The sequence below is a fragment of the Aphelocoma coerulescens genome, chromosome 5 (genome assembly GCF_041296385.1).
Source record: "Aphelocoma coerulescens isolate FSJ_1873_10779 chromosome 5, UR_Acoe_1.0, whole genome shotgun sequence".
NCBI lineage: Eukaryota > Metazoa > Chordata > Aves > Passeriformes > Corvidae > Aphelocoma > Aphelocoma coerulescens.
The window spans coordinates 60,909,516-60,924,865 of record NC_091019.1 but is presented as its reverse complement, the minus strand read 5'-3'; the positions used below and the strand labels follow the sequence as shown (position 1 = coordinate 60,924,865).

Below are 15,350 nucleotides of genomic sequence, written 5' to 3'. Positions count from 1 at the left end.
AAACCCCTTTAAATTACTTCAGGTTGTTTAACTGAATCAAGTTTCTTATATAACCAGTTCTTATTATAAAAATATGCTCCATTTAAAACATAAACCAAATTTCTATAATCACATTACCAGTGCAAAAAGACAGATTAGGAGTACTAGATTTCTGCATTAAAAACTTGCTACTAAAGAAAAGACAACTGATGACAAAAGCAAGGTGGGAAAAAACCCAGCCAAAGCAGATTCTGAGTTATTTGTGGTGGTTTTTATTCACCATATATTGCCAAAGCAGAACTAGGCTGAATCACTGAGGTGTGTGCATAAAAGGTACTTAAAAGAGATACCATTTATTAACACTTTCTATTTTTTTCTGCTTGCATTTAAAGAACAAGAAAACTATATTTAAGCTTGCTAGTCAACTGACACGGCAGAGAACACCAGTCTTTCAAATTAAACCAACAACTTTCAATGACATAAAGGAGCTTCTTTATTTTCTTTTAAAATCCAAAGTTTAGGCAGGACTGAGAAATTCCACCTATACATCCATTAGCATGCAACAGACATGTATAAGTGTTTCTAAAACTGTATATTATAAATAATTATCAACCAGCCTAATGTTTTGCTTAAGTAGACACAGAGATGTGGATAAATGTGTGTAAAGGCAGAGCAATAAAATACAGCTTCCCAGATTAGGGACTACCTTCAACTTTACCACAAACTCCCTAACTGTACTTAATAGCTTATATTCATTTCTATTAAGGTAATTCAGGCAATTGCAGAAGTGCAAAATGATCAAATCCCTCTTTCTTCCTACCATGCTCTCCTTATTTAGAGCTATTTTGTGCAAGAAAATTGCTGCATTCAGCTGAGAATGATGGACCAAGGGCAAGACCTTGAGCTACAGCACCACAGACCACATGAGTAAATGACCCCAAGATATAAGAAATAAGGCACATTGAAAAAAAGGTCATTAAAATGAGCCTGCTGTTCACTCAGCCATGAACGAGCCACAGCAGGTACTACTGGCAGTAAAGCACACTATTTTTCAAGCTTTGCAAATTCTCTGAAAATTACAAATGCTGTCTGATATGGTGGGCAGTTACATGGCATGTTGCCCTTCATGCTGATTTTGGTCCCTGGCAATGGCTTATATAACTAATCAGTTCTGTAGCAACTGCAGATTCTACCACTGAATATATTATAATCAGTTTTTGAAAGTATTTGAGCTTAAAACTGGCTCCAATACACATTAGTAAATCATTATCACTCCAGTTGCCTTTGAAAGCAAATGTAAATGTTCTGGTGACTACATATTCCAGAGCAGAGCTACTGACAAAGGAGCTGCCCTCTGCCTGTGTGCCCATGAAAACATGAGCCACAATTATAGTGATTGCTATAAAAGCTAAAATTCAATTAATACATCTGATCTCCAGAGAATGTCTTGAAACATTCTGTCCTCACTTATTTTCTGTGTGAAAAGCACTTTACAGTATTTCAACTGCACACAGCAGCCACACACAGGAGAAAGAGCCAAATCCTGAACCAGCCCACAGAGAAATCCGTTTTCCTTCCTGCAAACTTGTTGAATGATGCCAGGATTCAAGAGCAGCATCTCTCCATCACTTTTGAGTGTGGCCTCTCAGCCTCCTCACTCGGGACTGAAAGGAGCTTTATCTTTGGAACAATTTCAACATGTTGAGAAGTGACACATGGGGGAAAAGATACAGGAGCAGGGCATAGGAGGGAAATAAAAGTCAGGGAAACTGAAAACTCCTTATGAAAGAAAGTCTATTTGAGCCTCAGGAAGCAAACACAAAGCAAAGCAGGGCATAGCTGCTCCAAGAGTGCAAAGTGATGAAGAAACTGCCTTTGACAAACAGTCCACTTCAGCTCCCCAGGTAAACACCAGAAAGTTCAAAGAGATCAGTTTTAAACTGATCTATTTAATTCAAGTTTGCTGGACAGAGTTTATTGCAGTTTTTCTGTTTTCATTGTTCCTGATGACAGTGCAATTCTTCTGGTAATTATTTTTCTACCACTGTTAGTAGTCCTGGTGCCAAACTTTAGCAGTACCTTCCTTGTTTGAAACAGCACAGAACATGGACTTCCTGCAGAGGCAGATGCAGTGTCTAAGACCCTCATGCTTTTGGCAAAGATGGTATATTTTGTAAGAAAATCCATTATCACCTTAGTGATAGGCACCCCTAAGCTGGCCTCCACTAAAATACAAGTGGCTTGTTGGGCTGACTTCTTAACATTTCTGAAGGTGACCACATCCTAAAGAATTTCAGACCAGGAAACTCCAGAGCAACGCTTTTCTACTGCCTCCTACTGCACTGAAGATGGCATGTACTGCTTAATCACATTTAGACACAGAAATGTATGTTTTAAACACACAAGTATCTGTGTGTGTGGTTTTTCTCAAGGTGTCTATTGATAATATGCAAAGGGAGGATTTAAAGATACGATGGGAATGGTGTTGAGATTTTAAGAAGAGTACAAAGTGGTAATTGAACTTCTTTTATCACTTGTGCTGGACACAAGTCTCCACTGAACAAAAATGCACTCACAAACCATTCTATCCTATTCAGGGCTTTAGTAGATGTGAACCAATCCATTCAGCAAGTGACCTCAGAAAGGAGCAGAGATGCAGAAAAGCCTTCATTAAAAACAAAGTGTTCTCTTTTATGGCTTTCTACAATAAAAATTTTTTATTAAAGCACAGTTCTAGTGAGAAAACATTTGAGAGATAATTGCTGTGGTCTGCGGGAAATGGCATTTACATTTCACTCAATAAATACTCTCTTAAAATCTGTCTGGTTTAAATGTCTGTCACCATGTGTCCATACATCTTCATTACTCACAGGTGCCACTTAACTCATCAGGTGATTCAGACAGTTCTGAGTTTATTTTTATGTTCTTTTTTCTGAGATTAAATTGTTCAGACTCTCAAATTCTCGAGAGTTTCAACTTCAGTGCTACTATTTTAAAAACTAATTATTTAAAAATACAGCTCTTTTGTTTTAGTTATAGGTTCAATCTGTCATTTTTCATCTGGCATAGTCATCAATGTCCTGCAGACAATAATTTTTGTAGGAAGACATGTTTATGAGTATGTGACGATTCAAAGGAACACAGGCTTGGATATAAGTGTATGCTATAATTTTTTACTTGTAATACTACAGTACCTATGAGGTATAATCACACACCTAGACTTTCTGGGCAGCTAGAATAAAATTATTAATTTAAGGCAAGCATTGTGGAGGTCTACCTTACAAGATCATTCTGGAATCAGTCTTGACAAAGCCTTTCCAACTCCAGAACTGGGGCTTGGTAGAAACCTCCATTGGAAAAACTTTGAGCAAAATTCTCAGTCATAAAGATGACCAGTAGCACCATTCAGAAAGTTAGGTTTTGAAAGGAGTCCTATTTGCAGGTGTAAGGCTTTCCTTTCTGGAGATAAGAACAAACACCAATAAAAGTTGAGATCCATAATCACTGCAGGAAAAGACAGGAGCTTCACATAGAAAGAGCCGTCTGACTTGAGCAAAAGAAACTAAATGTACTTTAGGAGTACAAAAATAATACCAGGAACAGTAGAAATTTCAGTTCTACACTGGGAGTTATCAGCTAGGAATGAACAGGGAGACAGAAATCATAACATATCAAGGTGTGACAATGAACTGCCAGCATGATGTTACCTTGAAAAAGGCAACAAGGGTCCTGGGTTGGGCACAGAGAAAAGCTCCTGCAGCAACAGAAATGTATTACTGTTACTGCAGTGAGGAGAGTCACTGGAATGCTGTCCATGATTCTGGCATCCAAGAGCAAATTGGGTTATCTCTGCCTGGAGCAGGTGGAGGGACAAGCTACCCTGATGATTTCCAGATTCTGTCTACTTTCCTATTTTGCAAGAGGAGAAGTTTTCTTGGTTTATTTAGCCAACTAAAACAAAGGTTGTGAGGGGATATGATGCAGTCCTTAAACAAAACCAAGCCGTTAACAACAAAGAGAAGAGGAGCCTTTAAGATGAAAGACAATGTTATCACAAGAAAAAATGAACATTAATTGTCCAGCAATAAATGCAGGCTGGAATTCTAAAGAATGTTCCTAATGAAAGAAGTTATATTTTACAATCAGTCTTCAGATCAAAGCTGTAGGAGGATGAAAACAGTGCCTAGTTTTGAAACAGAAATAGGTATCTACATTAAATGGGATGAAATGAGATGCACGCCTGCAAATCATGGAGAGCAAAGCACAGTGACCTTCTCCTTTCCACTCCAGTGTTCTTATGGGATATTTTTCCTGCCTGTTTCTATTACATACATTGGGGAATCTATAAGAAACAGCAAACCTTGACTGTAAACATACATTAGACTGAGACATCTTTCAAATTGTTTTCTTCTTAAAAGTAACTTTTAAAATATCATCTATTAAATGCACAACTACATTGAAGTCACATCACTTGTAAGTATGAGATAGGAATATGAGATAGTATGAGATAAGTATGAGATAGTATGAGATAAGAGAAAAGGCTGGATAATTCTGAGTGGTGCAGTGACAAACAGTGGTTGTTCACTATTTCTTTTGGTGGAAGAGATGTGGGGCATCATCTAAAGATAGCTAGTTCAAAAAAAAGAACTGCCCTCCCACTGCCTTCCCCTCGCTGCCCCACCAAAGCCCCACACAAAAGCCCAGCAACCTCAGAGCTGGTTCTTCACAGGCTGTGTGGCCAAGCTGCTGAGGAATGTTGTAGATGCTAAGCCTTTATGGGATTAAAAAGAGAGACAATAGAAAACCTGTCATTCTACTAATGTCCCCAGCTGCTGATTTTTGGAAGCTGAGAGCTGCCAGCAGTAGCTCCACATAGGTGCTGGCCTCATTCTTATACTCCTCCCGAGGCACCCACCCTTGCCACTGTCAGAGGTGGAATACAGGTGAATTAGCTGCTGCTTCCATGTGACACTGCTGGTCCTGCAGTGCATCCAACCAGCAGAGCAGACACAGGCTCGTTTACCTCTCATTAGCAGAGACTGTCCCTGGAAGGCTCTGGAAGCAGCAGCTCTTGAGTTCTCATTCTGCATGGAAGTCACCTGCCTCCCCGAAGCTCTGCAGAGGTCATATGGTTTTCACATGCTTAACCTACACCTTGCCCCTTCCCACAGGTTTTCTTCTGAAAATGACAAGTCTTCCTCAGCTTTAAGAATCAGTTAATTCCTTCCTATAAAACCAGCTTAAACCTTGACTTAATTGTTGTGCCTTCTTAGGATTCCAAGGGGGAAAAATACACAGAATTGGCTGAAGGGAAGAAAGAAAAAGCCAGCAAAATCCAAGCTAAGAACGTGGACATGCCAAACTCACCACATTTCATCATCCCCACTTCGTAGCATTTCCGTAGCCGGCAGGCCTGGCAGCTCTTGCGCCGGTTTTTGTCTATCGTGCATTGATTGGTGGCTGGGCAGATGTAATCATTGTGTCCTGCAGCAGGGCAAGAAGGGAAAATTCAGCAGTTCCAACCATCTTGGTCATTTCCCAAATCAGGAATGTTCCTGACTGTAAACAGCTCTACTTTTTCACGTGCATGTATCTAATCTCCATTAACTGATACAAAAATGTTTATTTATCCTATATTATAAACATCAACCTGTGGCTTCATAATTAACCAGATGGTATAGCTCAGCTTTATACTGGTGACTGTCAGGTAACCAAGCACCTTCTAAAACCAACTAATTTTTTGAAAATGGAACAATGGAACATACACTCTTGTGGAAATTTGCTCTCAATCTCCAATTTCTTACTGTATATTGGGAGCCTATAGCTGGCAGATACCAGATTTTATTTTTTTTTTTTCCCTCAGCAGAGTTGAAAAGAGCAGCTTCAGTCCTGCAAAGATTTAAGTAAACTACAGTTCTATTTACTGAACTCTGATGTGGTGAGTTCCAGGAATGAAGAAGCCTTTGGAGGATTGACCCCGGACCAAAGTTAACAAAAAAAAAAAAAAAAAAAAAAAAAAAAAAAAAAAAAAAAAAAAGCCAAGATAGAAAGCAGAATGGGAGTAAATAATGCATCCTGTAACTGCAAAGAAAAGCACAAGTAGAGGGTGTAAGTTTTAGATATTCTGGATAAGAGTTTATCTCATTTTCATCAGTTTTCACTGCATCCTCTTTTGTTCTCTTCTTATTCTTTCCCATCTCATCTCATTCCCACCCAAACCCCTTTACCTTACTGTATTTCATTAATCAATAATCTGGTCCAAAGGTTTATTACTGTAAACTGGACTTGGGTACGCTCCTGGTGTAAACACAGTTGAATCATCTCCTGCCAAATACTGGGACTATCTCTTGCACCAATTACCAAAGGATGCAAAAAATATTCACTCATTTACTTTTATTAATATATTTTCTCCCAGGCTGCTTTTTAAGTTGGTTTTGGGTTTTTTTCCCCCAACCAAGAATAAGATCAGGCAAAAATACTGCTACTTGAGTGAATTCTTTTTCACTTGGTGCAAATCCAAGAGTTCATGTCCCCAAGAGTAATTATTTAACTAAACCATTGTGACTATTTCTTTGCAAAATTAGAATTATTTTAACCTTGAATTTTTGAACCAGCAATTTTAAAAAGAAGAGATCAGGTTACAGTTTGTCCCATTTCCTACTGGCAGATATGACTGAAAAACAAATTACTGTTTATGACTCTTCACACAACATAGGGGGAGAGAAGGAGGAAGCTCTCTGTTGCACACAGGAGTATAAAGTAATTTAAAACTCTTGTGGCCTTGGGATAGATTAACTTGCAGGCAGACGTCCAGTGATGTGGGACAAACAGACAACACTACAATCTCAGACCACACACAGTTGCTCAGTCCTACCTTCTAATTTTAATTAGACATCAGCCCAACATTTTGGTCTATGGCAGGTCCAGAAAGTCTTTTATTTTAACATAACAACTGTTTCAACTGAGTGCTTGATAGCCAGTTCTTGGCATAAAGCACTTTCTTTTATTTGTCTTTTTTATCCTTTTATTTGAATTACAAACACTGTTACCTGACAGGATACACTGAGGTGTACAAAAGACCACAGTGGGTAACTTGCTGGTGGCTCAAGCACATGTGAGCAACACAGAGAAGGCAAACAATTTACTTGACAGAAAACACCTTGAGATCAAATTCAGTCTCCATTTGTTACAAACTGGACACAGAGTTCTCTTCAATTATTTTAGAAATCAAAAGTACTTGCACCAGCTTGTAGAAATTGCTATTCACCTGTGCAGAATTTGCACAATGAAGTGAAAGGGCAAAACAAGTTCTGAATTAAAGTTGATTCTCCTAGTGGCACCAATTCTGCCATATTGAGCCAAAAGAAAATATCTGAAGATTGCTAAAGGCTTTGCAGGCAGAAGAGGAAGGGGAACATTAAAGACCAAACAGCAACAGGATTTTCTGCACTGGTATCCATGTGTAGCAGCCAATGTCAATAGACATTATTTTCCACCAAATGATCCCAGATGAGGCCAAAGAACAGGATAACTAGACCAAGGTTAAAGAAACCAAAGTGCCCCAAAGCTGCAGTAGGGTGCCTGAGTGATTTCCACTGACTGTGACAACAAACATGGAGCCCCACATTTACTTCACACTGCAGCCACACAGCAAGCTTGAACTAAATACCAAATATTTAAGAGTTTAAACATGGAAGTGGGAGTCTTAGATAGAGAGATCTGACAGAGTAAGAGATACTGCAGTGCAGGTTCTGAGGGGTGGAGGCTGAGCATTAACAATAATCAGGTTAGTACCTGATACATGCTACACATATTTTTCCATCCTACATAGTGTGTAGATATTATGCACTGCAACTCAACAGCTCCAGGAAATAGACTCTTGTCAATAAGAGCTCCTGGCAAGCAAAGTCTCCAGATAATTGCCTACTCTTACTGTGTCTATGAAAACTAATTCTCAATTACTACAGCTGAGCTGGGCCACAAACTCCCATCAGATTCACAGGTCTGCAGTGCCATCCCACCCAGGCCTTTGCTGCAGGGCCTCACTGTGCTATGCATTCCACCTCTCCTCTAAAGAAATCAATTGCTCACTCTGTAATGTTTCCAGATCTTGATAACATCAAAGCCAAGAGATAAAACTGTCAAATCATGTGTTGCTCTATTTTCAGCATGGAGCACCAGACACCAGGATTTCAGACCAACTCATTACTAGGTCAACTGCTGCAGCCCGTAGTCACATGAAACAATTTATTTAAGCAAAATTATCAAACCCTGTTTGTCCTACCTTGAATGCTTCTTTTAAAAAATGCTTTGCAGCCTTCACAGGACCAGACCCCATAGTGGTATCCTGAAGCATAGTCACTGCAGACTGCACAGAAGTGGGCATCCTTTTTTGAGCCAGGATTATTTGCAATTGGGCTTGTACAGTCATTGCCATTAGTTTTTCTTTTTAATGTTTCTCTGATAGAAAAGAAAAACATCTGTTACAAAAGAGGAAAATTTAAACTGCACTGCAAAGAGTTCCATAATTTTTCATTCTCTTCTATTCTCTCTCTATAGAGTCTTCATGTTCCTCAGCACAGGATAGTGTGAAACATAAAGCCTTTTCTGACAAGGTAATTTAAAGCATGTAGTCTGATCCCAGTGATGACACACTAGAAAGATTTAAAATACTCAAAGGTATAAAACCGGACTGCTGCTCTATCAATCACATGAGCCCTGGGAAAATCGTATGGAATGCTGATGGGTCTTGAAGAATTATTGGGAATGTGCAAGTCCAGGGATTTGTGAACCAAGGGGATTTTGCCTCTTGGGAGCTTCACATGGAAAAGGAGAACTCAGACAGCTCAGACTGACAGGATAAATGCTACAATGAACAGAGCTGCAGTTGCTTTGTTCTGGTAGTAAGGCAAAATTACAACACACATCCATTCTCAAGTATTTCCTCTTTTACATGAAGTTTTATTCATTCAATGACATTCTGGAGACGAATAACTGAGATGTGAATCTCAGCCTACAAGATCAGCTCATCATGTTAGACAAAGTTTTCTCTTCAAGGCGACATCCCATGTTGATCACCCTAATGCTAAACGAAAAGAAGCCTGAATACAAGAAGAATGGGGAAACACAACTAATAAAATACTTTCATACATTAAAAACTTGGTGCTCTATATAAATTAGTAAGATATACACATTCCTGAAGTGTTGCAAATAATTCCAATATACAGGAACTATTCTTCATGACTGGATTAAAATTAAAACAGGATAAAACCATGAAAAAACAGCCAATTCCTGACACCAATGTCCTGTAAACAAACACAAGAGGAACAGAACTTAAATTATCAGTAACGTTTGGTTTAGGTATAGGAAGTACATCCATTGTATCCTTTTTATCTGGACCTCATTTTCTTGGTGATTTTTGCACACTGTGCTTCCAGGGTCAATACAATTTCTAGACAGAGAGAAAACAGTGTCATGTGCAAACTCTCAGCAGCTCAGAGTTTGAGAAAAGGAATGGTACATAGCCAACTTACATGTAAACACTTAAGCACACAGGCAGAACTTGGGAACTCTAGAATTTTCCTCATCCCACCTTCCAGAAGGATTAGGGAGGAGAAGAAAAATCTCTTGGGATCAGACAGCAGGTAGCATGGTTTATGACTTCTACAGAACAAGGGCAAGTTTAAACAGAACAGTGGAAACATGCTAAAAGTGCTGTCAAAGAGGCTTTAACTAATACATTAAAAGTAGATTTTGTGCTGATTTCATGACAGAAGGTAAGGACAAACACACCCACATGCCAACTGAAAACCACCAAGTTCATTAGTTTTTGAGGAGAACGTGCTCCAATTTCCTGGTAAAAAATTTGGAAAGGAAGAAAAGGTGCTTCTCAGAGCAAATTTCAAAACAGAAAAATTAAGGTAGTTGTTGTACAATTAAGTTCCTGAGAGATTTTTTTAAATGTTAATTCATTTAGATATGGCAGGGCAGAGGAGTGTTTAGGTGTTTAACAAGCTCGGTCTTTGATTAGACACACACCTCATTAATGGGTTGGTTAATCACTGAGTTACTTCCCTCTCTGCCATGCTGGAAAGACCAGTGAGGGGGAAACTCTCCCCAAGACCAAAGGGACTGTATCACACGTGCCTAATATGCTGCTAATGCAAGGAGGGAAAAGCATTGCTAATCCTTCCTATCCCCCTGTATTTGGAAGCAAAAGTAATTTGGTGTTTCACATTAGCAAAAGAGATACATTTTTAAGCTTTACTTGGGAATCATTATCCAATTGTGAGGGTCAGAAAAGGCTCAAAATCAGCTGGAGAGGCTCTCTGTGACTGATTGATAGGCTGTGGAGAGCAATGTTTAGTGCCCTCGATAAAGCACTGAGGTTATGGATGAAAATAAAGAAGAAGCACACACTGTAACATCTCGGTGAGGATTGCTGGTTTTTACCTCCCAGTCATGACAAGTGTTTTAAAAAGCACTTTTTCTTTCCTTGCTTAAAAGTTTAATGACAGCCACCCTGCACACATGGAAGCTGCAAGGCTTCCTCAGACTTGTGGCAAACAGCTTGCACGCAGCGGAACCATCTGGAACAAATTCCTCCTGTGGGCCAAACAGGATCAGAGCCACTCATCTGTGACAGCTGCAGCCTCGCACCAGGAGGCCCAAACCCCATCAGTTTGTCACTGCTGTCTGTGAGGACAACAGACCCTGCAAACAGTCAGGGCTTTCAGGTAAACATCCCATACCCCGAGACTCTCCTGCTCCGACAGTGTTTCCACACAAAGGGCAATCCAGAGAGGGCAGCCCACATGTGGGCAGAGACCCCATCCCAGCTGCTGTAGGACTGGGGCACACCAGGATGCTCAGCAGAGGAATGAGCTGCCAGGTCCTGCAAGTGAGCTGGAAGTGGCTGGATGGATGTCCACAATGCTCCTGGCACCAAAGGATGCAGGAAAATAGGGGATGTAGCCTGGTGGCTACTGAGGAGCCCCATGGTGAAATATTTATCTCTTTACACCTCCTAGTACTCCTCTCTGTTTTAGGATCGTGGTTTCTATATTGGGATACTACCTTTCTAAAAAAGAACTAAGACTTCACTGAAAGCTGTAAGTCACTGATTTTCTCCTGGTCATCCTTCTAACCTGGTCTAGTGGAGGGTGTCCCTGACCACAGCATGGGGTTGAAACTAGATGGTCTTTAAGACCCCTTTCAATTCAATCCATACTGTGAAAAAGAGGTCATACTCCAGATTTTCTTGATTTCTCTTTAAGTTAGGTCATCATCAGCTGCATGAGCAATAGTCCTTATATAGCTATACAAATAGCTGATGATTTATTTATTTAAACTCCAGTGGGAGAGGTTTGGCTTCCCTTCTGTCTGTTGTAGAGAGGGCACTGCAGGGCATCAGACAGGGTGCTCTTGCTCCTGGGTTATTCCAGCTGCTGTCCCAGCATCTGGACAGTTTGAAACACTAATGTTCCCAGGGCTGTCAAAGTTTTGGAACCTTAACCAAAGTGGAAAGAGTTTGGATGTTACCCCTGTTCACATCAAAGCTGTTCAGGAAATTCTTCTGTATGTAAGTGCTACCCAAAGAGTCTTTCCCAATCCACACACCTACACTGAAAGCATATTTGCACTCCAGAACTGCATAAAGCCCACCCCTTGCACAAGGAATGTGGGTAGTCTCAAAAATAGCACAAATCCTCTATTAACCATTGAACTAAAACTGTTGCCAGGACACACTATTTTTCATACTCCAAATGACTGCTGAAGTTTAATAAGGGAGCCTATGAATAAACATACAGCTGCTGAAGCAGGAACAGCACCTGCACACCCTGAGCTTTTATCCATCCAGCAGGTGTTGTGCCCACAAACAGAGCAATTCCATCAGCTGATGATCCACATGCTGATTAGGGTTTGCAATACCAGTAAATGTGCAGAACAAGAATGTGTTTTTGCAAACAGAGTTTATTGTCAGCTGAAAATTTAGCCTGTGACTCTGCTGTTCACAACAACTTTACAGAGTCAGTTGGGAACAGCAGCAAGAAACAAAGTCAGGCTTTTTCAGTAGCAGCCACCTTTTAACATGATGCATGCTGCTGTGTGACTGTTCATACTAAAAGCAAAGAAAATATTTCCCTTGAATTTCAGGTTAACAAAAAGCCTTCACATCTTTTTTTTTTTTACTGCTTTTTTAAAAAGCTTTTTTAAAAAGCAGTAAAAAAAGTAATCTGGATAAAAAGGAATTCAAACAACATTGTATGAAAAGGCAAAAAAGAGTGAACTTTTACCTCTCTCCCTCAAAAGGACTTAATCTGCCAGAGCAAAATTAATTTTATTACACAGAATAGTACCTAGAAGTCTTGAACTTTTGTTTACACAATGTAAACTTTTCCCACACTGAAGGTATTTGTAATGCTTTGTGTTGGTGTATAGTACTCTAAGGAGGTATTTTTAAAAAATGTCATTTCAGAAGTTACACTAAAAACAAACAAACACACACCCCAAGACTGATTTGGTGTCTAGTGGAGTTTTTCTGGCATTGTTTTATTTTTCAGAGGGACCAACACACAGAACTCAAATGTAAAAAGAAAAGACTTGAGCTGAGGAAACTGTAAATTATATTCAGCCAAGTTTTAAAGCAACAAGCAGCACTGACCTGCTCCCGGGCAGCACCGGCTCCATCGGTCGTGCCTCACACCACAGGCTCTTGGGCTGCTCTGCATACAGCAGTGAGGACTGGCAGTGCAGTGCCAGAGGGGACAGATGGCCAGGAGCAGACCACAGCGTGCTGGGGCTGGAGGTTTGCCTTGCAGTCATGCTCTCTGGATCCCCAAAATTGCTAGCAATGTTGTAATTCACCACAGCAGGGCTGCAGAATGCCATTGCAGAATATTCGTGTCTGTTTTCCATGTAAGATGAGGGAATGTAGACTGGACTGTGCTCTGCTGTCAGCGTGGACTGATTGCAGCTGTAGGGAACTGGAGAGATGACACCAGCAGGTGAATTTTTAATTTCTGTTTTATTGCATCCAATATCCTGAAGTGGCAGCAACTGAGAAAAGTCCTTGTGAGAAGACGTGCACAGGGACATTTTGAAGCAAGATTGAAGAGTGCTGTTTAAATATTCATCCTAAGATGATAAAGAATTTAAGAAAAAAAAGAATTAAAATGTAAGAAAGCTCTGCATTTTTTCTATAAAAGATAAAAGGAACCAGTAAACCAGAAAACATAAAAATGTCTTGTTAAAGGCTACATACCAAATGCACTTAAATAATCAATGTACAAATTTACTACCTTTAAGAGAAAGAAAGCTTTCTAGAATATCCTTAAATATAAAGGCTAAAACACACACAGAGTTCAGACTCCCTTAAAAAATAATAATAATTTTAAGAAGAAAACTATTTGAGGCCTGCCTGCAACAAAGATGAAGGTGACAACTTGGATCTTAATAGGAGTTACAACCAGGGTAAAACTGCTCTATATCAGAGACAAAATTACCCCAAGACCCACAGCTGTGGAGGAGAAATCAATTCCCATTATAACTCACCATCTTCTGCTGTAACTGCACTACAGTCTTCAGCCTTGTACTTCAGGGTGCTTCCCTTTTCCATCACAAACATGTCACAGCAGGTATTTTGAAAACAGACATACACACACACATGCATATCCCCTATACCTTCCAAATCCAGAACTCCACTGCACATCCCTCTACACAGAGGAGGAAGACAGGTAGTGGATGTCAGCAAGCAGTGCAACTTCATCTCTGAGAGGTCCCTGGATACGGCACCTCTGAACAGAGCCATTAGAAAAGTAGAAGTCATAAAATGCAGATATTTCCAAAGCTGACAACACAACTTGAGTGATTTCATAAGGTCCAGAAGTTTTATAATTCCCTGCCACTCTCCATCCCCATCCCAACTACTCCCTGTCCTTTCTCCCATCTGATTCACTATCAAAAAAAGACCTTACATTGCCCACAACAAATACTCTTTGACAGGTTTAGGGATTTAAGAGAAAAGTATTCTGAAAAGAAAAAAAAAAAAAGCCCACCAAAATTATCCTCTTAAGACAGATCTCTGTCCTAGAAGTGTTATTTGACTGTAGCATTTAAAAACATTTTTTCTTTGTTCTTCACTAAGAGTTTCGTCTGCAGTTCATTCCAGCTCTGAAGACAGACCTAGTTTGCAATTCAAAACAATTCTGTATCCAAACCAGCAAGTTCCAGCCCCATGAACTGATATTACAATGTACTTTTACATATGGTAATAAGATCTTAACATGAAAAGCCACAGGATACCTAAACATTCACCCACAGCTTTGCTATTCCACAAGTGGCCAAGGTATAGATGCTAAATGTTCTTACCTTATTTTGCCTCACATGACCATAAAGCAAGATAAGGAAAATTCAAGCAGTTTTGTTGAAGTACCAGCAACCTCCCTGTCCCCAAAGTTCTCAGCCAGATGGCATTTCTAGTATGCCACCTTGGGGCATTGATATGTTTTTCTCCTCTAGGGTGAGGACTGAGAGTAGAAGCATTAACCAAAAATGTAAGAAAAAGTCTTTTTGACTAAAATGGATAGTTGAGAGTCCATCCTTCCTCCTCACTCTGCACCCTGGCAATGACACTGAAGATAATATGTAGAAATAACCAGAAACTCATTTAAATCAGCTCTGGCACTTTAGACGCAGCTTCTGTTTTTTCCTTTGTGGGAAACAGGAAAATGAGATATCTCAGCAGCTGTTTGTGTCCAGCAGTTCTTGGACTGGAACTCCAGAGCAGTCAAAGCAGGGGATTCTGACCTCACTCCTCACACAACCTACACACTTCATCTGCCCCCACCAGATGCTTCACAGCCCCCTCTAGGAAAAAACAAGCATTGTGCAAACATCACTGCAAAAAGAACACTGACAAACCCAAAGGCACTTTCACTCCCAGATTATGGGATGGGTAATTTTTTAGAAGCAAATGATGGAACAAAAAAAATTATCTTAGGAGTATTTTCAGGGGTTACTACGAGTGGGCCCAGTGAGCACACTGGATTCAACACACATTTAAAGATTCAGTGTCAGCAAAGCTGTATTCCCCTTGCAATCTCAGAGGCTGCAGGTATTCAGGGTGAGCATGGACACTCTGCCAGAGGATCTGGAATGTCCAACAAAAGCTGTCTGTGCTCACTTCATCCCTCTGCCTCCTCTGGAAGGGTGCACAGTGCAGGGGAACCCCAAATCCTTCAGAGAGAAGGACCTGAGCAGCATTACAGCAACATCGCTGTTACAGTCAGCTAGAGACATTCTGCTGTGGCAGCTTTTGCAGCAGGAAACTGGTTGTGTAGTTTCCCTCAGCATTTAGCAAATAAATGCCT

General features: G+C 40.1%; 1 protein-coding gene across 5 annotated transcripts in view; it reads right to left on the bottom strand.

Annotated features, from left to right (window-relative positions):
* Positions 1–15,350, bottom strand: part of ESR2 (estrogen receptor 2) — a 46,312-nt gene that overhangs the window by 16,227 nt on the left and 14,735 nt on the right. For 3 of the 5 annotated variants that reach the window (XM_069018481.1, XM_069018478.1, XM_069018479.1), the window contains exons 2-4: positions 12,644–13,116; positions 8,264–8,439; positions 5,347–5,463 (exon numbers count right to left, since the gene is read on the bottom strand). In XM_069018481.1, coding sequence (XP_068874582.1) covers positions 5,347–5,463; positions 8,264–8,439; positions 12,644–13,077 — 727 coding nt within the window. In that variant the 5' untranslated portion in view covers positions 13,078–13,116. The other 2 variants (XM_069018483.1, XM_069018480.1) reach the window with 2 other exon arrangements.